General features: G+C 57.2%; 1 protein-coding gene across 6 annotated transcripts; it reads left to right on the forward strand.

Moving 5' to 3' along the window:
* Positions 1–1,522: 1,522 nt before the first annotated feature.
* SH2B3 (SH2B adaptor protein 3) lies at positions 1,523–25,793 on the forward strand. 6 transcript variants are annotated; one of them, XM_074554257.1, is made up of 8 exons: positions 1,523–1,861; positions 9,616–10,398; positions 20,990–21,091; positions 21,332–21,423; positions 21,516–21,610; positions 21,788–22,002; positions 22,255–22,426; positions 23,155–25,793. In XM_074554257.1, the coding sequence occupies exons 2-8, from the start codon at positions 9,643–9,645 to the stop codon at positions 23,448–23,450; spliced, it is 1,728 nt and encodes a 575-aa protein (XP_074410358.1). In that variant the 5' UTR covers positions 1,523–1,861; positions 9,616–9,642; the 3' UTR covers positions 23,451–25,793. The 6 variants fall into 6 exon arrangements, with proteins under 6 accessions (XP_074410358.1, XP_074410357.1, XP_074410361.1 ...); XM_074554256.1 differs by lacking the exon at positions 1,523–1,861 and adding an exon at positions 3,201–3,514; XM_074554260.1 differs by lacking the exon at positions 1,523–1,861 and adding an exon at positions 3,202–3,514 and having other exon boundaries at positions 21,519–21,610.
* The last annotated feature ends 1,589 nt before the right edge of the window (positions 25,794–27,382 follow it).

Here is a 27,382-nt window from a genome sequence, read left to right on the forward strand (position 1 = left end):
CTCCTCCACAGCTGCTCTGGAAAATCATCCCAATTCCTCAAAAACACCGACAAAATTCCCCTGTGCATTTTTGCTTCCCATTGAGTCTCTCTTGGGACAGCCACGTGTTGCTGCACAAGCTCCAGGACTTCCCTTTCTGAGCAGCTCCATATTTTCCCTTTTGTCCCCCAGGAGGAGCCCAGACTCATTCCTCAGTTTCCCCATCAAGTTTTGATGGGAAATATGTGAAAATGACCTCCCATGTTGATCTTGTCCGACAGCAGGGGAAAGGGAGAAGAAAAGGGTCTGAAAGGAGGTGAGGGGTGCCAGGAACATTTCTGGACGTGGGATGCCCTTGGCCCCCGCTTCCTGCTGCTCCCATGACCGGTGACTTGGTGTGATTACACAGCAGCGAGCGCTGGAAGGCTCAGGGAGGAGAGTGGGGGCTCTGAGTCACCCCCAGCGCCGGGAATTTTGGGGTGCTGGGATATCGGGGATTCTCGGATACCCGGCTCTGTGCAGAGAACCCAAATGGAACCCAAATGGATCCCAGGCCGTGCCTCGGCGTTCAAGGCGAGCGAGTCCCGAGTGTCACAGACCGCGGGCGTGGGGGGCTCCCGGCGCCTCTGGGGGTGCGGGACCTGCCCCGCTCCGCTCCACGCGGGGCTCCCGTCCCACGCCGCCTCCACCGGGCACCGGGGCCCCTCCGAGCAGGGGAAGGGCCGAGGCGGCGGCTGCAGCGCGGGGAAGGGCCGGGAGAGGGCGGCGGGAGCCCGGGCACGGCGGCCGGAGCGCGGCGGGGGCAGCCAGCCCCGCCGCTGCCTCTGTCCCGCTCCATCACTGCCTCCATCCCTGCCTGCATCCCGCTCCATCCCTGCCTCCGTCACTGCCTCCATCCCGCTCCATCTCTGCCTCCATCCCGCTCCATCACTGCCTCCATCACTGCCTCCATCACTGCCTCCATCCCGCTCCATCCCTGCCTGCATCCCTGCCTCCATCACTGCCTCCATCCCTGCCTCCATCCCTGCTGCATCCTGCTCCATCACTGCCTGCATCCCGCTCCATCACTGCCTCCATCACCGCCCTGTCCATCAACACACCCTCCTAAACCAACTCAACCATCCCTAAATCACCTCCATTAGCATCTCCCCCACACCCAAACTCGGTAAAAGCCAGGCTGATTTTGGGGTGCATTTTGCAGCTCGGCACCGACCCTCACAGCCAAGCATTTCCAGGCGCCTTACCCCCTCCGGGCAGGCTGGGACGGACAATACCTCAGAGTGGGGTGGAAGAGGTCACCTGAAACCCCTCACATCGCACCTCGAGATGTGCGAATGAGCCACTTCCAAACCACCCCAACCATCCTGCAAACAGAATGGGGCAGAGCCGAGCAGTTAAGGAGGGAATTGGGAAGGCTGGAGGCTGGTAAAGGGTTTTACACAGCAGAAGAAAGCAGCAATGGTTAAAAGCTGAGGGCAGCGCAGAGCGGAAGGGAAGCAGCAGCGCCTGAGTGAGTGTATGTGTAAGAGCATCTGCGCAGCTCCACACACACAAACAAAAAAAAAAAGCAGAAGTCGGGGGTAGTGAATTAGCAGTTGGAGACTGAGAAAAATCCATACAGGAAGCAAAACAAAGGAGAAATCTCAGGCCACTGGGGCTGAGGACGCTGAGAGGGCATTTTGATGGGAAAAGATGTGAAAATGACCTGACGTAGATGAAGTTGATAAAGGAAAGTGCGATCGCTGGGAGCTGGGACAGCCTCCCGCGGGAAGGGGGAGAGGCACCCGGATCCGCCGGCCGCTCCTCCGCTCTCAGGAAAAGAGCCAGAAGGGGCAATTATGCATAAAGCAACGGCGGGAGGAATTAAAAAGCAGATTTCAAGGTAAGATTTTATCGTGTCAGCTGCTCCCAGCCACTTCCTTGTGGGGTTTGGGAAAGGCTGATTGGACGCAGAGCCACCGGGATCCCTGGCGATGCCCGAAGGGGCTGCGGGGTTATGGCTCAAATCTGATCCGGGGGGGTTGCTGAGGCTGCAGAAGGGCAGCAGGGCTCTGTCCAAACCGGCTGCGGTCCAGGGGTGGCGCAGTTCCAGCAGGGAGTTCGCATTTCAGTTTTTTCTTCGCTGGAAATGGATTGGGAATGGATGGGGTGAATAACTGAGGTGCATTTAAAGCACCACAGAGGACGGACCCTCACAGATGTTCACAAATGGCTCAGTGTGTCCCAGCCCACTCTCCAAGGGCAAATTCCTGCAGCTTCCACCTTCGCACCACCCGCAAATCCGTTGTGTGGTGTGTGTGAAATCCCAGTGCCACATCCTGGGCTCTGCCGTGACTTTTGCCCGCCCTGTGTGAGTGGCGTCTGCGTGGGGATCTCTCCCTGTGTCCCTGCCACTGCTGCCATTCCAGGCAAGGCTTTGTAGGAACTCTTGGAAAGATCAGTAACACGAGTGGGGGATGTCAATGGGCCAGACGTGACAGTGCAGACCACAGTCCAGCCCTTTACTGGGAAAAGGTGCAGTGGGAGTTTATTTTTGCTCCATTTCCCACGGCAGAGTGGGCGGCTGCGGCTCTGCCGCGGGGCCCCTGCTCCCCTGGGATGAGATGGCACCAGGATGGCAGCGGGATGGCTGAGCCTGACCCGTGCCCGCCCACACCACTCCCGGTCCTGCTCGGCACCGCTGAGACCGCTCTGTCACTGCCGAGCCCCCCGCCCACGGTGCGGGACAGCTGTGGGACAACTGTCCTGATCCGCTCCGGCTGGACGTGGGCAGCAGCCCGCGCTGCCTTTCGCCACAAGATAATTTGGAAAATTATGAGAGGTGGGGTTTGAGACGGCATCTGGCCCTCTGCTGGCACCGCACAGGTCCCTCGGGTCCCAGCCCGCGGAGCTGGGGGAGACGGGGCCGAGCAGGAGCAGAAATGGGGGGATTTTCCTCCCGAGCCTCCAAGAGCCCCGCGCTCGGGCTCCCTCCCGGCTCCCGGGGGGCTGGGGCGGACACCCGCAAATCCACGGAGAAAACATTCTAAAAGTCATAAAAACTAAGGATATATGTACATATATGTAAAAATTAAAATTAAATCCACCCCGGGGAGCGCGGCCGGGCTGTTTGTGCCGCTGGCTCCGCGGGCGCGGATGCGATAAGATAAAGGCAGGAGCGGGGAGGGGCGGCGCGAAGCCGGGCGCACCCGCGGAGCCCGAGCGGACGGACAGACAGACACACACACACATAGGGACGGTCACACGAGCGGACGGACGGACGGACGGACGGACGGGGCGGCCCCTGCGCTCCGCCCCCGCGTAGCCTCCGCCCCCGGCCGCGCCGCTCCGCTTTACATAACCCGTCCGGGGCCGGGGTCCGCGCCCCGTGCCTCCGCCCGGCGGAAATGCGGAGCCGCCTGCCCCGGTTTCCTGCCTGAGCCGAGCCGTGCTGAGCCGTGCTGTGCTGAGCCGTGCGCCCCGTCCCGCCCGCCCCGTCCCGGGCGCTCCGCCGCTCCATCATGGGCGAGCGGCAGCCGGACGCCTTCTCCTGCAGGTAACCGCGACCGAGCGGCCGGACGGCGACGGGCTGGGCTGGGCTGGGCTGCACCGGGACGGGCTGGGCTGCGCCGGGACGGGACGGGACGGGACCGGCGGCCCCGGGAAGCGGCCGCGGCAAAGCGAAAGTAGCGGCGGGAGGAAGCAGCGAGGCTGCCGCTCCGCCTGTGCAGCCCCCGGAGCTGCCCCGGGCTGGATTCGCTCACCCGGGAACTCCGGTGCCCCCGTTCCAGGGTCGTGAGGCCCTTCCTCGCACAGCAGCCCCGTCCCCCTCACCCCTTTTCTGTCCCCTTTCCTTGGGCTGCCTCTTTCCCGGGACTGCTCACGCGTGGGGACCCGTGGTCTCCCAGGGCCCGTTTTCCTCGTGGGCACTCCCTGTTCCTCTGTGGGTGCTCCCATCGTGGGGTCCCCCGTCTTTCTAGCAGCACAGCACCCCAAAGCACCCTTCTTTCAGGATCTCTCGATGTCCCCATTTCCCAGCATCCGCATTTTGGAGATCCCAGAGCCGGGAGTGCAGCACGCAGGGAGCCAGCCCTGCTCCTCTCCTCTGCCTCCCCCCGGACCCCCGCAGCCCCTGCCGTGGGGGTGACCCCTCTGGGGGGGTGCAGCACCAGTGGGGTGATGCCCACCTGCCCCATTTGTGGGGCCCTGCGCTGCCCGAGGGGGCCGTGCCTCGCCTCTGCCCCCGTGCCCACCGCGAGTGCCAAGCAGAGCTGGCACCCGGAGCCTGCCAGGCAGCTCCTCTGACTCTCTGCTCCCTGCAGACTTTGTTGGCCCCGCGGCTTGGCAGGGGCGCGGAGCACGAGGCCGATGCACCCGCGGTCAGCATCCCCGCAGCCCTCCCATGCCCAGCCAGCGTGCCTGGTCCTGCCTGTGCCAAAGCCCAGCAGGGTCACCCACGGAGAGCCGGGAGCCGCTGGCTCATGGCAGTGACACGGTCATTGCAGCCCGGGCTGGGATTTACTGTCAAGGAAACCGGGATGAGTTGCCGAGCTGAGATTTCGATATTGTTGTAAATTGATTCAAGATGTGCTGGAGCTGTGGGCTGGTGGCCTGGGGACTCCGTGGAGCTGCAGCCAGAGGAAGAGGTGGCCTGTGAGGGGACCTGGCACTGCCAGCTCCTGCGTGTCCTCTCTGCAATTGGATTTGCTGGCAGGATTGGTGTTTAAAGGCCTACGGAATTAGTGACAAATTCACTTTGACTTGTTTGGGACTAGAACAATGCTTTGGCTTTCTTTTTAACTTTTTTTGGGGCAGGAGAGACTCATCCCTGTGCATTTTCCCCTCCCCAAAGCTTCTTCTATTTTCTCTTATTTTTATATATTTTTTGCCTCTGGTAAGGTCTGGTTTGGTTTCACCAGAGCCCACAGGGCTGCAGGTCTGTGCTGTGTTGGAAAGGTTGGGGTGCGGGTGCCAGCGGCTTTTGAGGGCTCTTCCATCCTCTGCCAGAGCAAATCCTCCCCACCCACACACCCATGGGACTGCTGGGCACCGTGGAGGTGTCGTGACAAATCCCAGTGGGTGACACAAAGTGAAAGTGCAAGCGCTCATCGCTGCTGGGGTTTGTGGTGCCGCCGCAGCTCGCCGAGGAGAAAGGCCCAAATCCAGCAATCCCCGGGGGCTGCTGTGGCCAGCCAGGCTGCCTGGGAGCTCAGCTGCTCCCTGCTGTCCCCAGGGACCCCCGGGCAGCTGCTCCCCCCCAGGAGCACTCCCTGCACCCGGCTTCTCCCACGCCTACACCGCAGCGATTCATTTCATGCAACAAAACAAGCCCTGTCGAAAGAGGCCACCCCGCTGCCGGGCTTTTCCCCGCAGGCAGTGGGTGTAGGAGAGTGTGATGGTGTAAACCAGGCTGCAAGGTGCCAGACACCACGGTATGGAGGCAGGCTCAGGGGTTTTTGGGGAGCTGGGCTGGCCACAGCTGTTTGTGCTGGTGAGTTGCTGTGGGCCGAGCCAGAGCGGAGCTTGGATTTGACCTGAGAGGGTTTGGGTTGTCTCCGTCCTGTTGGAGTGGTCAGGGAAAGCCAAACAGGTGAACTTTGCTCGGATTTGAATTGCTGTAACATCACCCACATGCCCAGAGGTCTGTGGTGCTGCTCAGTCCACACAGAGCTGTAAATTAAGGCCGGTTTGAGTCTTTAATATGGAAAGTTGTGTAGTGGCAGGAGGTGAAATGAGAGGAGTGTGTTTGTCCTGTGACAAAGGGGAGGGCAGAAGGAGGGCAAAATCTGCCTTCCCACACTGGCTTTTAAACTGATTTCCTAAAGCTTGTATGGATGTGTGGAACTGGGAGATCTTTCTGTCCTGCTCCTTTCTTGCTTTTTGTCTGGCTGGTTTGATTCAGCCGAAAAAGAACGAGGGAAACTCCTGAGACCCTGTGGGATTCTCCAGCTTGTGTGGAAACAGGCAGAGGGTCACAGGCAGCGATGGTGCTGTGCCATCACCCTCTGTGGGACCCAGAGAATCCTCACCATCACAGGGGGCTGCTCCAGAGGGAAGAGGAGGACCATGCTGGGCAGTTTCTGCTGTGGATTGTGCTGGCACTGGCTTGGGCTGGTTTATAGTGATGCTGTGAATGTGTGGGTGTACCCATGAATGTGTGGGTGTACCCATGAATGTGTGGGTGTCTCCCACATCCCGAGGCTGCTGCCAGACCCTTCCCCCACCTCTCCCCCTGCACCAACCCATCTCCATGCCCACCCCCAAATGGCTGCACCACCTGCTTGTCCCCCTCAATCTAGGGGTTCATCCAGATGTTCTTCCAGCATCCTCCATCTCTGGGGATTGGGATGCAGAGCGGGGCTGCACCATCCCCATCCTGCGGGGAGGCTCTGCATCCCCCAGCCCTTGCAAGCCCACCTGTGGCTGGCTGGATCCCCCAGGGAGCTGCATCCCCCTGAACCCCCCTGCAGGGAACTGCATCCCCCCGAGCTCGCCGTGCCAGATGCAGCTCCATTGAGAAGCGCCGTTCATTGTAACCTGGCCTTTTATAGCTGCCTCGGAGCGGCCGCGGGGCCATGCCAAGAAAGGCTGCAGCCGGCTCAGAATAGCTCTTTTCATGGAGGACATCCTGGGAAGGAACAATGTTCCCGCTCTTGGGATTGTGGGAACTTTGTATTTCTGCCACTCAGGAAATGAGGAGCTGCAGGGCCCGGCCAGGGCGTCTCCCGGCCCCTCGCTTTGCCCTCTCCTGAAAATAGTCCTTGGGATGAGTTTTGAGTATTCCTGTGCTTATAAAGGGAGCTGAAAATGCCTCAGGACGCTTCTCCTCCAGCTGGGAACAGTTATTTCTGGGAGAGCATCAATCACATTTCCTATTCACGTCACTGGTGTGCATTTTCCTGCCGTGGAGCTGGTGGTGAGTGGGGCCGGTTTCATTTTCGGGTGGTGCTGCTGCACATGCAGAGCGTGTGAGCAGGGCTGGGCGCAGGGCACGTGGGCTCTGCTCCCTCACGCTTCCCCTCGAGGCTGATTTGTGGTGCTGGGTGCTGGAGGGTGCCCTCCACACCCCTGCGTGGCTGTTCCGTGGTGGGAAGGTGGCGAGCTGGATCTGTGGCGAGTCCAGCTGCCTCTGAAATGCTCATCCTCCGGGAGAGGGTGGCAGGATTGCGGCGCTGGCTCCTGGCACTGCTTGGTGCTGGCAGCTCCCGTGGCTGCAATCAAACAACAAATGCATTTACTGGGACAAATAACCCATTGCCAGATTCCCGTCCCGCTCGGTGCTGGCACCGCCGCAGCAGCAGCAACGCTCAGGTTGGGCAAGAGTTTGAGGGAAGCTGCTGGGGGTGGCTGGGCTGCAGGGCTGGATCCTGCACAAGCCCCAGCTCGCAGTCCCAGCCCGCATCAAAGCCACCGTGGCTGGTCTGTCCTGTCCTGCTCTTCCTCGAGTTCCTGGCCCAGCACCCCAAAACAATCCCAGCACCCCGAAACAACCTCAGCAGCCGCAAACAGCCCCGAGGTGGGGCGGGCTTGGTGATGTGCAGCTCTTCCAGCAGTCAGCAGGGGATGGAAGCCCCCCAGTCCCAACTAGTTCAGGTGTATCCGAGGATTCTCACTCAGAGCAAGTTAAAGCGATCACAAGTCCTTCGTCTGACCTGCAGGATGGCCAGGAGCTTCTCACAGGAACACATGAGGAATAAAACGTAAATTCTGGCTGCTGGATTCCAGCTTTGTGGAGCACAGCGGGCTGCGGCAGGGGGAAGCTCACCCAGCAGCAGGAACTCGCATCCCTGTGGATGTCGCTACAGAAACCTGGGGCAGAGCAGAGGAGCGGGAGGCTGCTGTGGTAACTCCGGCATGGATTCACCCGGGATAGCTCCTTCCATGCGGGAAGTGTGCCAGGCAGGAGCAGTGAGGTCGGCATCGTGCCCGTGCTGGGCGGAGGAAGCACTGGGGAGCGTTTCCCATCGTCGGGCTGGAAAAGCGCGTTGCCACTGGCGACGGCCTTCGGCTGCTTCCCACCGCGTGGCACAGACGAAGCCCGGCGTTTCCCGCGCCACAAACCTCTCCCGAAGCTGCTGCGAAGCCAGCCTGATACCTCGGAAGGCGAATTCCCTACCCTGGGAATCTCCCACCTGCCCGAGGAGCCGTTCTCACCACGAGCGCCTCGCTTCCTTCCCCCTGCGTTTAGCGGAGCATCCCGCCGAGCGTGCCGACCGGTGGGCGGTGCGGCGGCGATTCCCGGGTGCCGGGAGGAAGCGGGAGAGCAGCGGCGGGGGATGCTGAGTCACCGGCAGGCTGGCGGCGCTGATAGACGGGGCCCTGCCGGGGTTCGGCCGGGCTGCGGCGGGCGCATGCCCCGCGCTGCCGGCTCGCCGCACGGCCCCGAGCTTTGGGCGGCTCTTCTGAGAAGCCGGAGCTGGCGGAGGGCTGATAACATCTCCCCTGGCCTGCAACCTTGGCGGGACGTGCTCGGCAGAGCAGCGGGTGGGCAGAGATAGAGCCCCGCTTCGCGGCGTTATCGCCGGCCCGGCTGCAAACACCATCCCCTGTGCCCGCACGTTCCTCATCGCCCGCTCGCTTCCTCCTGGCCCCTCAGCGTTTTTGTTTTGTCTTTTTTTTAAATTATTTTTTCTCCCCATGACAAATCCGCTTTTTCTCCCGTCCCAGCAGCCGGGGTGCTGCTGCCGCTGGAGTTTCGGGCAGGCAGCAGCGCCTGTGCCGGCGCGGCAGGATCCGGGTGGGTTGGCCGATGTTTCCTTCCTGAGCGGAGTGCTCGGCCCCGATAAGTGCCCCGGGCGAGCACGAGGTTCTCTGGTGAGCAGCGGGGCCGGCCCTGGGGAGCACCACTGCCGGCTGAGCCGGGCACGCCGGGCCGGCTGCACGCCAGCCACGGTGCTGCCAGATTGGCCTGGCTGCGAAATCTGCTGGGGGCACAGATACGGTGTGGTTTGCCAGAGCCCGGCAGCTCCTCGGTGCCGCAGGCAGCACAGCATCCCCTCAGGAACTGCTCACCCCGGGCAGTGCCGCAGCGCGGCCGCCTCTTCTCCGGCCGCTGGGGCCGGGAGGATCTGGCAGCGAGGCAGCTCCATCCCTGGATTTCTGCAGCTTTTCATGTCGCTTCCTCCCCTCCCGCCCCCGTTCCAGTTTTATCAACTCCGTTGAAATCGGTCCCTGGAGGGAAACCCATCGGCGCTGCGGAGCCTTGGCAGGAGCCGAGCGGATGTGGCCGGGCCAGGCGTCCCCGCGGGCGGCGGGCAGCTGCAGGCAGCTGTGCTGGCAGGAAGCCGCGCAGACGCCCCGAGCCGGGACCTGCCCGCTCCCACCGCGCAGGTGGGGAAACTGAGGCACGGCCCAGCCAGGTGGGGATGGGCGTGTAAAGGGGCTGGGGGGCTCAGGGTCCCGCAAGGCCACTGCTGGTGGCCACAGTGGTTGGTCACAGTGGTTGGTTACATGGCCATGCTGCTCGCTGGGAAGCAGCGTCTCCTGGCCATTTCCAATGTATCCATGGGAATGAGGCAGCTTAAAGTGGGGCCTGGTTGACCGTAGCGTTTCCCTTGAGGATTCACATTCCGAGTGGGGTGTGCCCACTCCAGCCAGGGTGGGGGACACATGGGGACCCTGGGGCTGCCCTCACCATCTGTATGCTCTGTCTTGCAGCGCGGCCGCCTCGCTGGAGCCTCGGCAATGAATGGGCACTCGCTGCCGGCCGGCACGCCAGCGCATCCCCGGGGCTGGCATGAGTTCTGCGAGCTGCACGCCATCAGCACCGCCAAGGAGCTGGCGCGGCACTACCTGCGCTTCGCCACCGAGCACCCGCACCATGACCTGCTGGCCGCCGAGAACTTCTCGGTGCAGTTCACCGACCTCTTCCAGCAGTACTTCTGCCACGAGGTGAAGGAGGGCATCGCCATGAACCAGCTGCGCATCCTGCCCGCCGGCCTGGCGCGGGATTACCGGGACACGCACCGGCGCCACACCGACGCTTCCCTGGGCACGGTGGCCACCAAAGCTGAGGCGGAGCCCGGTGCCCGCTCTGAGCAGCCTGTCCGAGCCCCCGAGGCCGCTCCCTCTGGGCTGCGCAAGTCCTGGAGCTCGGAGGAGCTGGCGGGGCCGGCTCGGAGGCCGTTCTCCCTCAGCCAGCTGCGCCGGAGCTGGCGCAGCCTCTTCCGACGCCGCTCCTCGGACGCGCTGCCCGGGGATGGCGATGGGGAGGCGGCGGAGGCGGCTCTGAAGCCGGGACTGGGGAAGCGCATCCTGCCCTGGGGGCTGTCGCGGGAGCAGCCCCCCGAGGTGCGCAAGGAGGGGCTGCTCAAGTACGGGCTGCTGGACGAGCATTCCCTGGACAGCGGGACGCGCTGGCAGCGCTGCCGCCTGGTGCTGCGGCGAGCGGCGCCGCCCGACAGCGAGGAATTTGTGCTGGAGCTCTTCGACCCGCCCAAGGTAAGGACCTGCCGCCTCTTGCCTGGTCCACACAGTGATGCTGAGGGTCTGCTGTGATGTTGAGGGTCCCTCGGCTGGGAATGATGCCTGGGTGCCACAGCATCCCACAGGGAGGAGCTGGGCCATGGTGCACCCAGCACCACGAGGGTTTCTCACCACGAGGGGTTTGCTCTGCCACTGCTCTCCCTCTGCTGCAGCCACACGAGGCTGGGCCTTGTTTGTTTAATATCTCTGAGAAAGAAACAAAGACACCCCTGTGAGTATTGTCTGGGGAGTGAGAGGTGCTGTCACCAAGGTCCGCTAATGCTGCAGTCGGTCAATGTGTCAATGTGTCATTGCATTTCTCCCTGCTGGGAATCCAGAACTGGGTTTTCCAGCTGGAAGCACAGTGCTGGCCTTCTGAGCTGAGGATGGAGGCTGGTGGCCTCCATCCCACTCATCCCAGCCTCATTCCACCAGTCTGATGAACCCCAAATTCACCCCATCCCCTGTGCTGTGCTTTTAGCAGCCTGAGCATCTGCTCGCCTGGGCAAGCTGGGAGAGGAAAAGGGAAAATAGGAATGAGGCTCTGTGCTTTTCTCTGCTCCCTGTGGGACCCATAGTTTTGCTTTTTGTGAGGAGTTTTGTGACTGGAAGTTCAGCTCTCAGCTGCTGCAGGGAGCTCCCGTGGTGCTGAGACGTGGCTGGAGTGGAGATGATGCAGGATGTGAGGGAGTGGGGAGTGATGTGGGGGGAGTTGGGATGTTCAATCTGTAAAAAGATGGTTCCTCCACATGGCAGGACTTGCACAGGCCGTGATGGGATGAATTTTCTCTCTCTCCTCTTTTTTTTTTTTGTTCTCGTTTAACTTTGATGACAAACTTGTGCTTTGGAAGGAGGAAACCTCCGGTAGAGCTGGAGCCTTGTCCCTGCCTTCAGGGCAGCAGGGTCAGGGAGCAGCTGGCTGAATTCCTGCTATTTCCGTCAAACGGCTCCAATATTAAATATTTGAAAAAAGAAACAACATCAAAATTGTAACATCTGAAAGTAAAAGCTGCTTTTGCTCCGTCATGTCAAGGGTTGCAGTTGTTTGTCCCCGTGGGAGTGTGTGTCCCCATCCCGGGGCACAGGGAGGTCAGAGGCACTCTGGGGCACTTGGAGGGTGCTCCAGCAGCTGGATAGCACTGCCTTTTCCCCCCCCCTCATCCTTTTTCTCCCTTTTCCCCATTTTTTAAAATCCCTTATTCTTTTTTTTTTATCCCTTTTAATTTTTTCTTCCCTCTTTTTTTTTTTCTTCCTTTTTCTTTTTTCACTTCCTCTTTTCTTTTTTCAATTCCCCCACACTTTTTTTACTACCCCTATCTTTTTCTCCCTATCCCTTTTTTTACTACCCCCATCTTTTTCTCCCTATCCCCCCCATTTTTTTCCCTTTCCTCCCTTTTTCTTTCTTTGTTTCCCTCCCTCTTGGGAAGCAAGCCCAGCACATTCTTCCTTTCCTCTCCCCACATTCCCTGCCCAGCTTTGACCCAGGGGTGGGAGACACTTCAAACAAGGCACTGGCCACGTTCCCCCCGTGCTCTGAGCATTATTCCTTGCAGTCTCCATGGGATGGAGATTTCCTGGAGCTCCACATCCCCACAGGGCTGGAGACCCCCGAGCCTGGAGCAGGGGGGGTTTCTCAGCCAGGCCTGCGGAAGCGGGGGGATGTTCCATGCTGGATTTTTGCGAGTCTCTGGATTAAATTGCTTCCTGTGCAAATATTCTCAGGGCGGCTCCTTCCTTTCCAATTCCCTGGGCCAGGGCCAGCTCCCTTCTCCTTTACAGCACAATCAATCCTGACCCTTTCCCAGTCACTGCGGTTGGATTCTGGGGGCGGTGGAAAATCCCCCATGGTGCTGGTGGCTCCCACTCCCCAAACCCAGCACGGGGCAAACCACGGAGCAGTGAGAACAGAACAGTTTGTTTGGGGGTTATTTTCCTTTAAAATAACTGAATAACACTCAACAACCCCCTGGGAATGGCTGCGAGGAGCCCCTTCCTTGCCATCCTCCTGCCCCAGGATGCTCCCAGGGTTTTTCCACTGCCTTTTCCCCATCTCGTGGGTCTGTTCCTGATTTGTGGATGCTGTTGATCACCTTGGAAAATTGATGGTTTTAAATAAGCAACTGTAAAATCTGTTCTTGGGATTTTTCAACTCCAAATGATCTCTGGACTGTGAGGTTGGTTACCCTCAGTTTTTCTGGAAACACCCTTCCCTCTCTTCCTTCCCCCTTCCCTCTCTTCCTTCCCCCTTCCTCCTCCTTCCTCCTTTCACCCTATAAATAATAGGATGCAACTGAAATTTCATCTCAGCCTCAGAGCTTTGCAGCATCAAGCCAAGCCCCCAGATATCCATCCCCTTGGAATGACCCTGGAAAAGGCAGGTGTGTGGAGAAAGGAGGGGGGTCCTGCTGCTTTTGGCAGCTTTTGTCTCCTTTTCCCCCATTTCTCCTCGTGCTCCAATGGGGCCTCTGAGCTTAATCCCATAACGTGCCTGGCATCAAAGGGAGTGGGGGCTTTGAAGAGCCCTGATCCCATTTGCTGCTTGGGTGGCTGTGCTGGGTGAAAGAGGAGCTGGAATAGAGGGATGTTGGGATACCTGTGCCTGTGTGTATATATATATATATATATATATATATATATATATATATATATATATATATAAAATATTTTATATAGCACTATATATAGTGCTTGTGTATATATATAAAAAGTATTTTATATATATAATATATTAAAATATATAATATTATATATACATATAATTATATAATAATACTATATACACTTATATATTATATAAACATATAAATTAAAATATTCATGTAGAAGTCTATATATATTTATTGTATATATTTATTATATATATTAATATACACACGCATTTTTATTATACATATACTATTTCATTTTATATAGTACATATTATATTATATATATTTATTATATGCACACATATATATTTTATTATATATATTTGTTATATATACACATATATAATATATTAATATAATATATATTTTATAATTAATTATAATATATATTATAATAATATAATTATATATTATTTAATTAATATAATATATATTAAAATATACATAAATATTGATTTAAGGCTATATATATTTTTATTACATATATATTTATTATACACACACACACATTTTTTCATATGTGCCACAGGAAAACCTGGGCATGGTCCTGGAGTTGCACCCATGTGGATTCTCTGATCTCTGCTGTGAGGGCAATGCTCACCAGTCCTCCCTGATTTCCTTGGAGGCATTAAGGGTTTTCTCCTCTCCCACACCGTTTAATCCCATACAACATTTAGGACTGGGTACCTCTGGGCTCTCTCCACCTTGATAAATTTCAGCCAGAGCTGGCAAACCCAGGTTTGTCAGCTTTGGGGCTGTTCCTCAGCTGAGCCCCAGCCCCAAATCCCTTTTCTGTGGCCGAATCCCAAACTCCATGAGAGCCGTGACTCGCAGCGGAAATGTCCCGAGCCGTTTCTGTTGACCAGATGTTTTTACAGGAAGGGGAAGGGAAATGGGATTTGCATTTGTGCTGCTTTCTTTATAGCATTTTAATGAAATCCAGCGCGTCCCACAAATTGATGGCACGCCGGGGCTGGCCCGGAGACTCCTTCCGGAGAGAGCCCTCGGAGCCTCTGCCCCAGCTCAAACATCTTTGCTGAAGCCATGGGAGGAGCAGTATTTTTATCTCTGCTCAGTGTGAGCCTGCTTTGACTTCCTTTTTTTTCTTTTTTTCTCTTTTTTTTTAAATTTTTTTTTATTCTTTTTTTACACCTTTCACCTGAATCTGGTTTCTGAGAACTGCCACCTCCTGAGCCAGCAGGTTCCTGTCCCCGATTTTTGGTGCCTGGGGCTGTGAGTGGCAGCTGGTCAGGCATGGGATGGGGCACATCCCAGTGTTTTGGTCCCCATTCCCTGTCCCTGCTCCTCCTGGAGCTGCTCAAACGTGGCCTGAGTGACTCAGCCAAGGAAGGGCAGTGGTGGAGGGGGAGTTTTCCTCCCTGGAGCACCTTGAGAAAGGTTTTCCCAGTGATGGGAAGCACCTCAGTGTCCCATCATCCCATCCCTGGTCCAGGAAAGGGCAGGTTTGTGCCAATCTGGATCCACAAGGGACCACATCCCTCTCCTGCATCTTTTCCTGGCGTTCCTGGGGACTTCATCCCTCTCTTAGTCTCTTTTTCTTGGCATCTCCATGGCCTGCATCCCATTCATGGCATTCTCCTGGCATTCCCAGGGACTGCATCCCTCTCTTGGCATCTCCATGGGCTGCATCCTGTCCTGGTGCAGCTGAAGATGTCCCTGCTCACTGCAGGGGGTTGGACTCGTTGCCTTTTCAAGATCCTTTCCAACCCAAACTATTCTGTTCTTCTATGATCCCTCTCCAAGCATCCTGCTCCCAGCATCCCTCTCCTGGCATTCCCAGGGACTGCATCCCTTTTTTGGCATTTCCATTTTGGCTGCATCCTGATCTGCTCGGTGTCCCTGCTTATTGCAGAGGGGTTGGACTGGGTGGCCTTTGAAGATCCCTTCCAACTCATTTTATTCTATGATTCTGAGATCCTGCTCCCAGCAGCATCCTCCAGGATCGCATCCCTCTCCTGGCAACCCCAAAAGACCACACAGCCAGGAGCTGGGAAAACACCTGTGATGACCCTGGAGGGGTTCGGGTGTCCTTCAAATCCCTTGGGAGAGGCAAAACCTGCCCTGGAGCTGCCCCCAAGCCCTCAGCAGCCTCTCCCCGGGGCAGGGCGGGCGCATCCTCTCTGTTCTTCGAAGGCACCGGCGGCCTCGGGGCTTTGTGAGATTTTGGTGGTGACTTTTGCTCTCTTCCCCCTCCCCCCCCCCCCCAGCTCTGTTTTTGGGTATCGAGGGGGGGGTGGGAAGGAGGGCGAGGAGACAAAGGTTATTTGTCATTTATTAACCACAACTTTTTCCATCCTTGGTCATGCACGGAAAAAACACTTTTAGCAGCGTAACCACAGCCCCGGCGTTAATTGCTGAAGAGCAGAGTTTCTTATTTTGGAAACTGTTGCTGGGATGGGGGCTTGCCAGGGCCTGGGTGTGAGGGGAAGGGTGCAGGATGGACCCCAATATCTGCTTCATTGAACTCTGGGGTTTGGGGCTTGGAAGGATTCCGTCTTTTTAACCCCATCCTTTAAAATCTGCCCTTCCTGGAGCTCTTGTCCTGCTGCCCCTGCTTATCAGAGTGTCACTCGCAGGGATGCTGCAGAGCTGCTGGGGTGGAAGCACCACGTGCCAGCTGAGAAGTGGGCAAAAAATGCAAAAAATGGAGATATTGGGCAAACCACAGGAAAGAGGGCTGGGAAAGCACTCGGGGAATGCATTGCTCCACAAGAGCTGTGGGTGCTGCGTCCCCGCAGCTGATGTGAAAAGCCTAGTGGGGTTTTGTTGGGTGGTTGCTTCTCTTTTTCCCCCCTTTTTCTTCTCTTTTTTTTTTTTTTTTTTCTCTCTCTCTCTCTTTTCACGGCCCAGGATGTGGTTGTTTCGAGGCTGAGAGCTGCTTCTTTCAAAGGTAAATATTTATGAGAGCCTGCGCAGGCAGCACCGGCTCTGGAAGGATTCAAGGATTCATCCCAGCCCTGCTGGGGGCTCAGCTGGGGTGGACCCTGCTCCTTCCCACCAGGCAGGTCCCAAATCCAGTGTCTGTGATGTTCAATTTCATTTTGGGATTGTGTTAAAAACGAGAATTTTGGGCAAACCCACTTCCCCCAGCCCCAGGCAAAGGGCAGGAATGAAAACACCCATCCAGTGGAATTGAATGCTCCTATGTGGACCAAAAACCCTCTGTGGGATTTTGAACCTTTTCCATCATCCTGGATGATGCAAAAACTTTGGGAAAAACCCCAGGACACCCCAGGGTTTGTGGGGATCCTGCAGAGCCTGTGCTGGACCCCCTCATTCCCCTGGGGCTGAGGTTTGGGGTGACTCAGTGCTGGCTGCAGCAGCTCCCACTTGCACGCAGACACCTTGTTTACTTTCCATGCTCGTTATTTATTCCAGGAAATTATTAAAGCAGCCCACGCTGGAACCAAATCTGGCATAAAATAAATTAAAAAAAAAATCAAAAAAAAAAAAAATCAAGGGTCTGGCGAAAGCTGTTTACAGATCTTGTTTATAGCCCCCCATCGCCCTCAGCCCTGCTGTGAACTGCTGGGCTCGCTGGTTTTGGGGGGTTTTGCAGGGTTTTTGGGGTTTTGCAGGGTTTTGGGGGGGCTATGTAGGGTTTTTTGGGGAGATTTGCAGGGGTTTGGGGAGGTTTGCAGTGTTTTGGGGGGCTTTACAGTGTTTTGGGGAGGTTTGGAAGGGTTTTGGGGAGGTTTGCAGTGTTTTGGGGAGCTTTGTAGGGTTATGGGGTGCTTTGCAGGGTTTTGGACAGGTTTGCAGTGTTTTGGGGAGCTTTGTAGGGTTATGGGGTGCTTTGCAGAGTTATGGAGAGATTTGCAGGGTTTTGGGGAGGTTTGTAAGGATTTTGGGGAGCTTTGCAATGTTTTTGGGTGCTTTGCAGTGTTTTGAGGAGCCTTGCAGGATTTTGGGGGTCTTTGCAGGGTTTTTGGGGGGCTTTGCAGGGATTTGGGGTTTTGCAGAGGTTTGGGGAGTTTGGGAACGTTGGCTCATTCGTGCACAGCAGGGATAGGATGATCAATGAACAGATCGATGAACAGATGATCAATGAACACCATCCAGGGATGGGTGGGGGTTCCTGCACCCCCCCAAATCCCACCCCAGCCTCACCCCGCGGTTTTGGGGCTCTGTTTTTCAGCCCCCCCGGGTGAATCCAGCGGGAGATGGGGGCTGGGGTCGGGGCTGTGCTTTCTCCCGTCGCCATCCACAGCCTCCCAGCGGGAACAGAGGGACCTTTGTGGCAGGGCCGGCACAACGGTGTCCCTTGTCACCGCTGGGGACAGCGCTGTCCCTGCCCAGCCCGCGGGGTGCTCCGAGACCCCGTGTCCTGGGGGCTCCTCTGTGGGGTGGGTGGAGGATGCTGGAAGGGTTTGGGGATTTTTTGGGTGGGGGATGCTGAGCTGGCACAGCAGCGGGAATCACCTCCCATGTTCCTGTTTGATGGTTGGGGAATCTCCAGGCTCCAGTTCCCCAAATGCAGGACAGAGCCCAGGGCGGTGCTTGCTGCTGTCAGGTTTCTCAGTGAGCATTCTGCACCTGCAGAGAGGCAGGAATGTTTTGGGAATGTCACGCTGAGCTAGGGGTCCCTGCAGCAGGCACACATCAATGGGATTCCAGTGCCTGTCCCAAAACCAGCATTGGCAGGGGCTGTCCAGGGTGGATCTCTGCCCTTGGGATGAGCTGTGGTGCAAACACCTGAGGAAGAGCACTGGGATTAACTGTGCTGTCAGCTCCCCCAGAGCACTGGGATTAGCTGGTGGGGAGAGGGATTAGTCAGCTGCAGATCCCTGAGGATGAATAACTGGAGTGGTTGTGGTGCAGATCCCTGAGGATGAACACCAGGATTAGCTCTGGTGCAAAACCCTGAGGACACATTTTGGGATTATCTGTGGTGCACAAGTCCTCAAGGATGAGCCTTGGGTTCAACTCCCAAGGGAAACCACCTGTGGGATTTCCTGCCACACAAAATCCCCGAGGGTGAAGGCTTGGATTACCCTTGGTGCAAACTCCTGAGGATGATGGCTGCTCCAGCAGGAATTTTGGACTCTCCAGCAGAACCCTTGGAGCCCTGCAGGGCCCCTCTGCCTCCCCCTGCCCTGCCCTGGCACCAGGGGATGTTTCCCACCCAGTTCACTCAGCATTCCCTGGAAAAGAGCTGAGTGTATCCACGCTCCTGGAAAACTTCACAGCTTCCCCAGGGCTGCAGGCACAGGATATGGTTTTGTGTCCATCCAGCACGGCCAGGCCTGGCCCTGCAGCTTGGCTGAGGTTTGTCCCTTGCGTAAGGGCCACAGTGATTTACAAGAAGTGACAAATCTCGCCCGTATCCGTTGGGGACCTTGCACAAGGGCTCAGGCACTTCCCCACCTCCCGTGGGTGACTCAGAGTGGAAGTGAGAGCTGGCCTGGGGAAACCCCTGGAGCGTGGAGGGGCCGGGGGCAGCTCCTGCTGCTCTCGAAGGATTTGCTCTGCATGAACTTGGCCTGATGGCCCAGCCACTGCCATCATCACTGTGCCACTGCCATCGTCACTGTGACAATGCCATCATCACCGTGCCACTGTCGTCATTACTGTCACAGTGCCGTCATCACTGTGCCACCATCATCATCACCGTACCACTGCCGTCATCACCGTGCCACCGTCGTCATTGTGCCGCTGTTATCATCACTCTGCCACTGCCCCTATCACCACGACGCTGCTGTCATTGCTGTTGTCATCTTTGTGCCACCACTGCCAGACCACCACCCACCCTCCTCACTGCCCTACCGCCATCATCACCAAGCCACTGCCACCGCTGTCGTCATCGTGCCACTCTCGTTCTTGGAGAGCCACCTTCCCCCTCTGAGTGGGAAAAGCTCCCCCAGCACCCTCAGTGTCCCCTGAGCACACAGGCAGCAGCTCACAGCTCTTGGGGACAGCATTCCTGGCACATTTGGGTGAGCTGGGAGGAGCTTTGCCGTGAAAACCACCACCAATCCCAAATATCCTTGCTGGACATTCAGTGGGGAAGCTGATGCTGGTAGGGTTTGAGGCTAAAGTGGAGCAACACCTGTAACATCCTGAGCACCCAGAGCCAGGCAGCAGCGGGCTTTACCCATCCCTGCAGCGCTGCTGGGGCACCTCTTGCCGAGAAGGAGCCCGTGGGTGAACCCCTGGTGTGTTGAGTGTGCACTTTTGCTTACTGAGAACTCCCTTTCCCGGTAGCGGCCGCATCGCGCCGGGCATCTTGCGGTCAGGTGCGGCAGCGGGGGCACCGTGCCTGCGGCAGGCACTTCCCCGAAGCCAGCCTGGGTTTTGGGCACCCTAATCTCTGTGCTGCATCATTTCCTTCTCCCTCCACGCTCCAGCTGCGCTCTCCGCGCCGAGAGACGCGGGGGGCTTCGCCGAACTCCCTTTTCCTGGAATTTCTCCCTTTCCTGAGAAACCGACCCCGAGCGCTGTGGTTGGGATGTTGATAAAACCCTCTCAGGGTCACGCTGGACGTCACAGCTCCTCGTGCGGGAAAGTGGCCAGGACGAGAGAGATCCTGTCACCTTCTCCGCACACAGGACTTTGCACGGGGCACGGTTACGTTCCAAAGGTGGCAGAAAAATCGAATTCCTTCGGGATAAAGCGGCGGCGCCCCACGGCAGCCCAGTGACAGTGATTGCAGCACAGCACAGCTGCAATCACTGTCACCAGCGGGCCCGGGGCTGCCGGAGCCACCGCGGTGTCACCAGCCCCGTGCATGACGCCGTACGCGAGCGACTTCTAAGAACTTTCTTCTCGGTGCAGCTCGGAGCTGATAAGGGCTGATCCCTCTCGCGCTGCGTTTCCGGCCCCAGAGAACACCGAGTGCTCGAGGGAGGGAGGGAGGAAGGGAGGAAGGAGGGGGGGACGGAAAAAAAAAGCACAAAAAAAAGCAGCACAGCTAAAGATGGTGTGGTTGGGTGACCGAGGAGTGTCCGGTGGGGACATTCTGAGTGTCATTCAGGTGGTTGGGTGGGTTTGCTGTGAGCTTCACGAGCTCAGGGCAGTTTGGCTGGCAATTTCTGAAGTGCCACAGCCCAGGGTGTAGGGACACTGTCACTGTGTAGGGACAGTGTGGGTGAGGAGGGACACTGGAACCAGCATCCTGTGGGATGATGAAGCCACTGTGTGAATCACAGCCAGCCCAAAATGTTGTGGTGCAGCAAACCTGGCACAGGGGGGTGAGAGGGTCTGGCACGTGGTGGCTTTGCCAGGATGCACGGGGTGGCTCTGGCCGTGGGGCTGAGCACAGAGCCTTGGCTCCATCACCCAGCACCACTGGGTGATTTTTTTGCCCAATTCAGGGCATTCTTGCCCCCCTGGCACCCCGGATCCTGTGCCACGTGCCGCAGCCTCCTGAGGAACCGAAAGCTGCCGCAGGGATATTTTAGCCTTTGTGGAAGTGCTTGCTCAGCATTTTGTCACGTGCCTGTGTCGGTGCCAAAGCCACCAGGGAGCTCTTGGCAGGCCACTGACCCTCTCAGCCATGAGCAGGATGTTCCCTGCCTGCACCCCAATTTCCCCTTTGGTGCCACGTCCCTGGGACGTGCTGCCATGCTGGGAGCCCCCTTCTCCCTCCTCTCTTCCTTGGGACCCCTGGGATGGGTCTGGATGTCACTCAGCCCCCCTGGGGTGCCCCCACAGTGACTGGGCAGTGTTTTGGGGGGGTATTTCCTCACCACACAGGGTATTTCTTGCTGCTGGGGTATTTCCCTTTCCCTAGGGTATTTCCTTGCTGGCTGCTGTGCCTTGGGTGGCTCCTGGACTGGGTAGAGCAGTGTGGTGTGGGGCAGTGTTTTGGGGTGTGGGGCAGTGTTTTGGGGTCTGGGGGAGTATTTTGGGGTTTGGGGGAGTTGGGGCTCAGCTCAGGCTCCGTGTTCCCCCCACAGGGCTCCAAGCCCAAGCTGCTCGTGGCCTGCTCCGCTGTGCAGGAGGTGCGGAGGTGCACACGCCTGGAGATGCCCGATAACCTCCACACCTTTGTCCTCAAGGTAGGACCTGCTGGAAGGGTCTGCAGCCACCCCCAAGGCCTTTCCCACCCCCTGGGACACATGTGGCTCCCAAACGCTCCCGTGCCAAGTTTCAGTTCCTCTTCCCATCGCAGGAGGGGATGCACAGGGGATGTGGAGCGCAGGGCTGGGGATGAGCTGTCCCCGCTGGGGTCCCGAGTGTGGATGGGTGGGGGATGCACATCTCTCTCTGTCTCTGAAGACCCCCCTGATGTCCCCCAGGTCACCAATGCCACCGACATCCTGTTTGAGGCAGGGGATGAGCAGCAGCTCAGCTGCTGGACGGCCGAGATCCGGGAGTGTGTGCACAGGGGGTAAGCGCTGCTGGATGTCCCTGTGTCAGGGGTGGGGACGGTGGCTCTGTGTCCCCAGTGCCAGCACTCAGCCTGGCCTCTCCTGTCCCCAGCAGGTCTGACACGGGTGACCCTGAGCTCCTGACGTGCCGACACCCCGACCCTACGCCCGCCAGCCCCGCCACCAGCACCGACCCCGTCAGCCAAGGTGAGCTGGGGACACCCAGGGGACCCTGGGGACAGAGCATCCCTCACTGTGGGGCCACCACACCCTGCCATGGCTGGGCTGATTGGCCTTCCCCAAATGGCACGAGGGCAGGGGACAGAGGGGAAGGGATGGGCAGGGACCCCATTTCCCAGGGCCACTCATCCCTGTGCCTGGCAGGGGCGACTCCGGGGGGCCCGGGGGAGGCGGCGGGGCCGAAGATGGAGCAGTTCCTCTCCTCCTGCCCCTGGTTCCACGGGCCCATCTCCCGCGTGAAGGCGGCTCAGCTGGTGCAGCTGGGGGGGCTGGAGGGCCACGGCGTGTTCCTGGTGCGGCAGAGCGAGACGCGCCGCGGCGAGTACGTGCTCACCTTCAACTTCCAGGGCAGAGCCAAGGTACGGGCGGGACGGGGCTGGGATGGGGAGGGGGAATCTCACAGGGGCAGGACAGCCCCTGTCCCATCACATCCCACCCCAGGGAGATGCTCTGCTGCTCTCTGTCTCGACCAGGGAGGCACAGGCTGGGGATGCAGCACATCGGCGTGTCCCCCATCCCAAATATCCCCACCGTGCCCTCCAGGAGGGGAAACAGGGAGGGTGACAGGGAGGGTGACAGGGAGGGTGACAGGTCCCTGCTCCTCTCCACAGCACCTGAGGCTGGCGCTGACGGAGCGGGGCCAGTGCCGGGTGCAGCACCTGCGCTTCTCCTCCATCGTGGAGATGCTGCAGCACTTCCACCGCTACCCCATCCCGCTGGAGTGCGGCTCCGCCTGCGACGTGCGGCTCTCCAGCTACGTCGTGGTGCTGCCACAGGCACAAGGTGTGTGGGGAGGGAAAGAGGATGTTCCTGTGGGACACAGGGGGTGTGCGGGAATGGGGATGTTCCTGTGGGACATGGAAGGGAAGGGAAGGGAAGGGAAGGGAAGGGAAGGGAAGGGAAGGGAAGGGAAGGGAAGGGAAGGGAAGGGAAGGGAAGGGAAGGGAAGGGAAGGGAAGGGAAGGGAAGGGAAGGGAAGGGAAGGGAAGGGAAGGGAAGGGAAGGGAAGGGAAGGGAAGGGAAGGATGTTCCCATGGGACACAAGGTGCTCAAGAAGGGAAGGGGGCGCTCCTGTGGGACACAAAGTGTGCAGGAATGAGAATGTTCCTGTGGGACACAGGGTGCTCAGAAAGGGAACTGGGATGTTCCTGTGGGATACAAGGTGTGCAGGAAGGGAAGGGGATGTTCCTGTGGGATACAAGGTGTTCCTGTGGGACTCAAGGTGTTCAGGAAGGGAAAGGGATGTTCCCCTGGGATGCGGGGATGGAGGGTGCCCAGGCTGGGTGTGGGTGCTATCCCCAGGCCCTTTGGTTGCTCCTGGAGTGGGGAAGCGGAAGCCTCGTGGCAGTGGCACACAAGGTGACTCCCAAGCTCCCAACTTCCCCTTCTGAGAAAGGAGAAGCTGCTCCCAGCCACCATTTGGGGGGGTGGATCATGGGATGCACCCCACAGCCCCAGAGAGGGGTGACAGGAGCATCCCCCTGACCATCACCTCCTCTCTCTGCCCGCAGCTCCCGGCTCCAGCACCACGGTCCCTCTCCCCCTGCCCTTCCCAGGCTGGAGCCCCGAGTTCAGCCTCGTCCCCGCCAGCTCCTCCTGCCCCCACGGCCCCGATGAGCCCCCCGGGGGTCCTCCAGGGGAGCAGATCTTCCACCTGGTGCCACCCCCGGCCGAGCTGGCACAGAGCCTGCGCCCGGCCAGGGCCACCCCGGCCACGGCGGCCCGGCCCCGCGACTCAGACTATGAGGTGGAGGCACCGGGCAGGGGCCACGTCCGTGCCATCGACAACCAGTACACGCCACTGTGAGCAGCACGGCCGGCACTGGGATGCACTTTCGGGTGGAGAAATCCTGGAGACCTTCTGGGGGATCCATCGAGAGAAAGAATGTACCTGTTTCTTCCTTCTGGTTAGGGATTATTATTGTAATTTTTTTTTTTTTTTTGCAAGGAAGGGGGTAATTTTTCACTCCTGTACGGGTGTGCTCCCTCTCGTTGGCCTGTTGAAGGGCCTCTTATTGTTGTTTTTTTGTTGTTCTTACGGAAGCTTTCTCGTTACTGTTTACACAATGCCACTTGTGCCTGCCCTGGGCCCGGTGTCCTGCCTGTCCCTGACACACCAGAGCCCAGCCAAGGAACCAGGGCCTTGTGTTCCACCCACGGAATTGGAGGAAGTTAAAAAAAACCCCAGGATAACAAGAAAAGAATGATTATAAATCCATTGCCAAGTTGCTGCTCCAGGCCTCATCCTCCTGCCCTGGCTGCTGAACCCACCAGCAAAGCCTGACCTGAGCAGGATTTGGGCTTTTTTTTATAGCTAAGGCAAAAACTGGCTTTTCTTGCTTTTCCTTTTTAACCCAGCACAGCCCTGGTCACTGCCAGGCAGAGGGATCCTCACCCTGCTCTCCCAGCTGATTGAGACTGAACACTAATTGCTCCATCCTTAGCCATGGCACCAGCTGAGAACTAACACAGAGACTGACACAAACCTCTCCTGCTGGTGAGGGAGGGGTTCATCCCCTTGTATCCTGGTGATGGAGGCTTTTTTATCCCTGTGGTGAATGGGTTTTTATCCTGGAGATGGAGGCGTTTTTGTCCCGGTGATGGAGCTGTTTTATCCTGGTGATGGAACAGTTTTATCCCAGTGATGGAACCATTTTATCCCAGTGGTTTTAGGCACAAATAAGTCAGTTTTCCCCTACTCTTGCTTGCCTTTTTCCCCCCAAAACCTGTCACCAGGAGCTTGGTGGCATTTAAAGCTCCACCACAGCCTCTTGCAGGTGATGGGGGTCCCTGGGGACCAAATTTGGGGTCCAAATCCCTGGGTCTCAGCATCTCCTGACCCCCAACTGTCCCCAAACTCTGCTGCTGTTCCTGAGCCCCCGGGGCTGCTTCACCTGCCTGGGGCAGCCGTGAGAGAGGAAGCACTTCTGAGAAGTTGCCTTTATTTTAGGAAAGAGGAAGGGCTGGAGCCGTTGCGCCACACAAGAGGGGATGTTCACAGTGTTCAACTTCCAGATTTCCCAGCACAGCCTTCCCTGGGATTTTGGATGCAAAACTTGCCTTGAGATTGCCTTACAGAAAGCTTTTTTTTATTCCTGTTTTCCTTAAAACTGCAATACAGGTGGGAGCCCTCAGGAGCATTAACATTTAGCAATTAATTTGCAAACCAGCAAACACAAAAGCCTCGTTGGGCTGAGTTAGGGAATTGCAACAAAAACCCAGCCTCTAGGACAGGGTTTTGCAGGTTCAAGGAGACAAGGACAGGAGATGGAAGGCAAACAGCCCAGGAAGCAGCCATGAGAGCAAATGTGGGTTTATAAATCAAACTATGAGGCTGGGAACCATCAACTGGAGAAACCATTTAGGTTTTCCTTTTGTGCCTCCCCGTTGCTTGCTCTTGCTCTCTCCTGGGCTTTGTGCATTTAGAGCAGGCAAAGGCTTTTTTTTTTTCCCCCTGCTTTCTCTACACTTGTGCCTGAAACTGGAGCATTAAGAGCAAATTGCCCTGGTCCTGCAGCAGTGCCAGCCCCGGAGAGGCTGATGCAGGAACAAAGGCGGCCCTGTCCTCGCCGGGCTCCTCAGCTGTATCCGCATCCCATTCTCCTCCCTGGAGCAGCACAAAGGCTGCAGCCAGAGGCAGGAGCACATCCCCGGGGCTGCCTTGTGCCAGGCAAGGCAGCTCCCTCCCAGGCTCATAAATAACTCCCCGTGCTCTTGCATTTATGGGGATGGGGAAGGGAAGGGGGGACGGCGCAGCACAAGTTGTCGTTTCCTTTCCCCCGCTGGCTGCCCGCTTCCCAAAGCCTTGGAGAACACAGGGGTGTGCTAAATCTTGCTGAGATTGCTGGTTTTAGTCCCACTGAGCTCCAGGGAGCTGTGCTCAAAGGGGTTTTCCCCCAAAAGGCGAGGTGGAATCACCCAGATCTCCCGACATCTGCAAAGAAAGGACGGGCTGGGAAAAGGCAGCGCTATTCACATCCCCTGCCAGATGAATCCAGAGAAATCCTTGCCAGATAAATCAGATGCTGCTGGGGTGGGTTGTTTTGGCACGCCAGGACTTTATTGTTCCAGTGCCAGAACTGAAACATGCGTGTGCATGTGGTATTTTTAACCTGCAGTTTAATTACAAGGGGGTTCTCCGCAGTTTAAATGGAAATTGCTGTGCTTGATTAGTAAAATACACGTTGGGTTCATTATCTCCCTGCCAGCCACTTCCCCCATGCAAACAAACTCCAGTGGGGGAGAACTCCTGTCCTCCCCACCAGCGAGCAGTGGGAGAGTCCCTCTGATTATTTAATTTAATAATTATTGAACTGATTCCATCCCCAAACTCACCCACAGGCAGCCGAGGGCTGCCCTGCCCTGCCAGCTCCACCAGCTCCTCGTTTCACATCCATTGCAGGGGAATTTTGGGCTATTTCCCAAGCTCCCAGGGGCAGCTGAGTTTGAAATCTCATTTCTCCTAGAAAACATCTGGCTTGTGACACAGGTCAGAGCTCTGCTCCGGCCAGCACGTTACTGCAGCCCTAAGGTACTCACTCCTCTGCATTACAGCAGTGGGCAAACAGCATTAAAGCCATTCCACTCTATGGAATAGAAGCATTTTTCAGGATTTTTATGTTGTTGTGACTCGAGAGAAGAGCCCAGGGCTGGGCAGGTTTGGTTCCCCAGCCCCTGTGGGTTTTTACTGGCGTTTGTGGGAGTTTTGGGAGGAGGGGAAGCCAAGGGAGCAGTTTGTGCCTTGGCCCTGGCGATGGGCACGTGGAGCTGGAGTTTGGATCCCACCTAAGGAAGGCAGGAGTCACAGGAGCAGCTCCTGGAGCTGGCCCTGCCCCAAGGTGTCCCCCTGGAGAGGCTGGAGTGGGGGCAGCCCCGTTCCATCCAACACAGGACAGGTTTGAGCAATAAAAATGAAAACCAAGCAGTGCCTTTGCTCTGGGACGGCAGGGACTTGGTTTAGGGCACAATCCAAAATTGGGCCCTGCCAGAATTCCTCCCCCTCCTCTTCCTCTTGCTGTTTGCTGATGGCCACTCCTGCTGGGTGGCCTTTGTGTCCCCAAGGGTGTCAGGTTCTGAAGGAGCTCCTGACATGAAGCATTAGGGGATTTCTCCCTCTCTCCCTCCCAGCCCAGCAGGTACCGAACACTGACACCACCACTCCTCACCCACCCCTTTGGATTGAAGCGATTTTGGGGTGAAACTTCTAGGAAAACATCCAGGGAGAAGCCAAAGCTTCTCATTCCTCATCTGGACCACCAAAGCCTGGTGTCATCCAGCATTCCAAACTTTTAGCTTTGATCCCAACAGCCCCAACATTCCCCAGCAGCTCCAGAGGCAGGGAGGTGACTCTGCATTCCCTAACTCAGCCTTCAGCAGGACGATTAAAGCCAACAGTTTTGTTGGGAGTGTATTAATTTGAAAGTTCTACTTTTCACCTGCACAGAAAAGTTCTTCTTGTATAGTAAATTTTTTTCTATATATTGTTTCTGTATGTACTGTACAAGTAACTTATTCTTGAATAATGCGATTTTACCATAATATTAAAAAAAAAAAAATTCTGTTCTTAATAAACTGTTTTTAGAACTTGTTTCTCACTTGTAGTCTTCAGTCTGGTTCTCTCCAGGTGCCTGGACATTGTTTTAGTGGAAAATGGATGCTAAAGGACATGGAAATCCTTTGGTTTATCCCCATGGGATGATGCCTGCACTGCACAGGACGGGGCACTTGGAGCAGGGATAA

The sequence above is a fragment of the Zonotrichia albicollis genome, chromosome 18, assembly GCF_047830755.1.
Source record: "Zonotrichia albicollis isolate bZonAlb1 chromosome 18, bZonAlb1.hap1, whole genome shotgun sequence".
Classification (NCBI taxonomy): domain Eukaryota; kingdom Metazoa; phylum Chordata; class Aves; order Passeriformes; family Passerellidae; genus Zonotrichia; species Zonotrichia albicollis.

Bases quoted from the DNA above. Each gene is read 5' to 3' on its own strand.
- SH2B3 (XM_074554257.1), top strand. From the start codon at position 9,643: ATGAATGGGCACTCGCTGCCGGCCGGCACGCCAGCGCATCCCCGGGGC. The intron at 21,424-21,515 runs GTAAGCGCTGCT...TCCTGTCCCCAG, and splicing joins CGGGAGTGTGTGCACAGGGG to CAGGTCTGACACGGGTGACC. The intron at 22,427-23,154 runs GTGTGTGGGGAG...CTCTGCCCGCAG, and splicing joins GGTGCTGCCACAGGCACAAG to CTCCCGGCTCCAGCACCACG.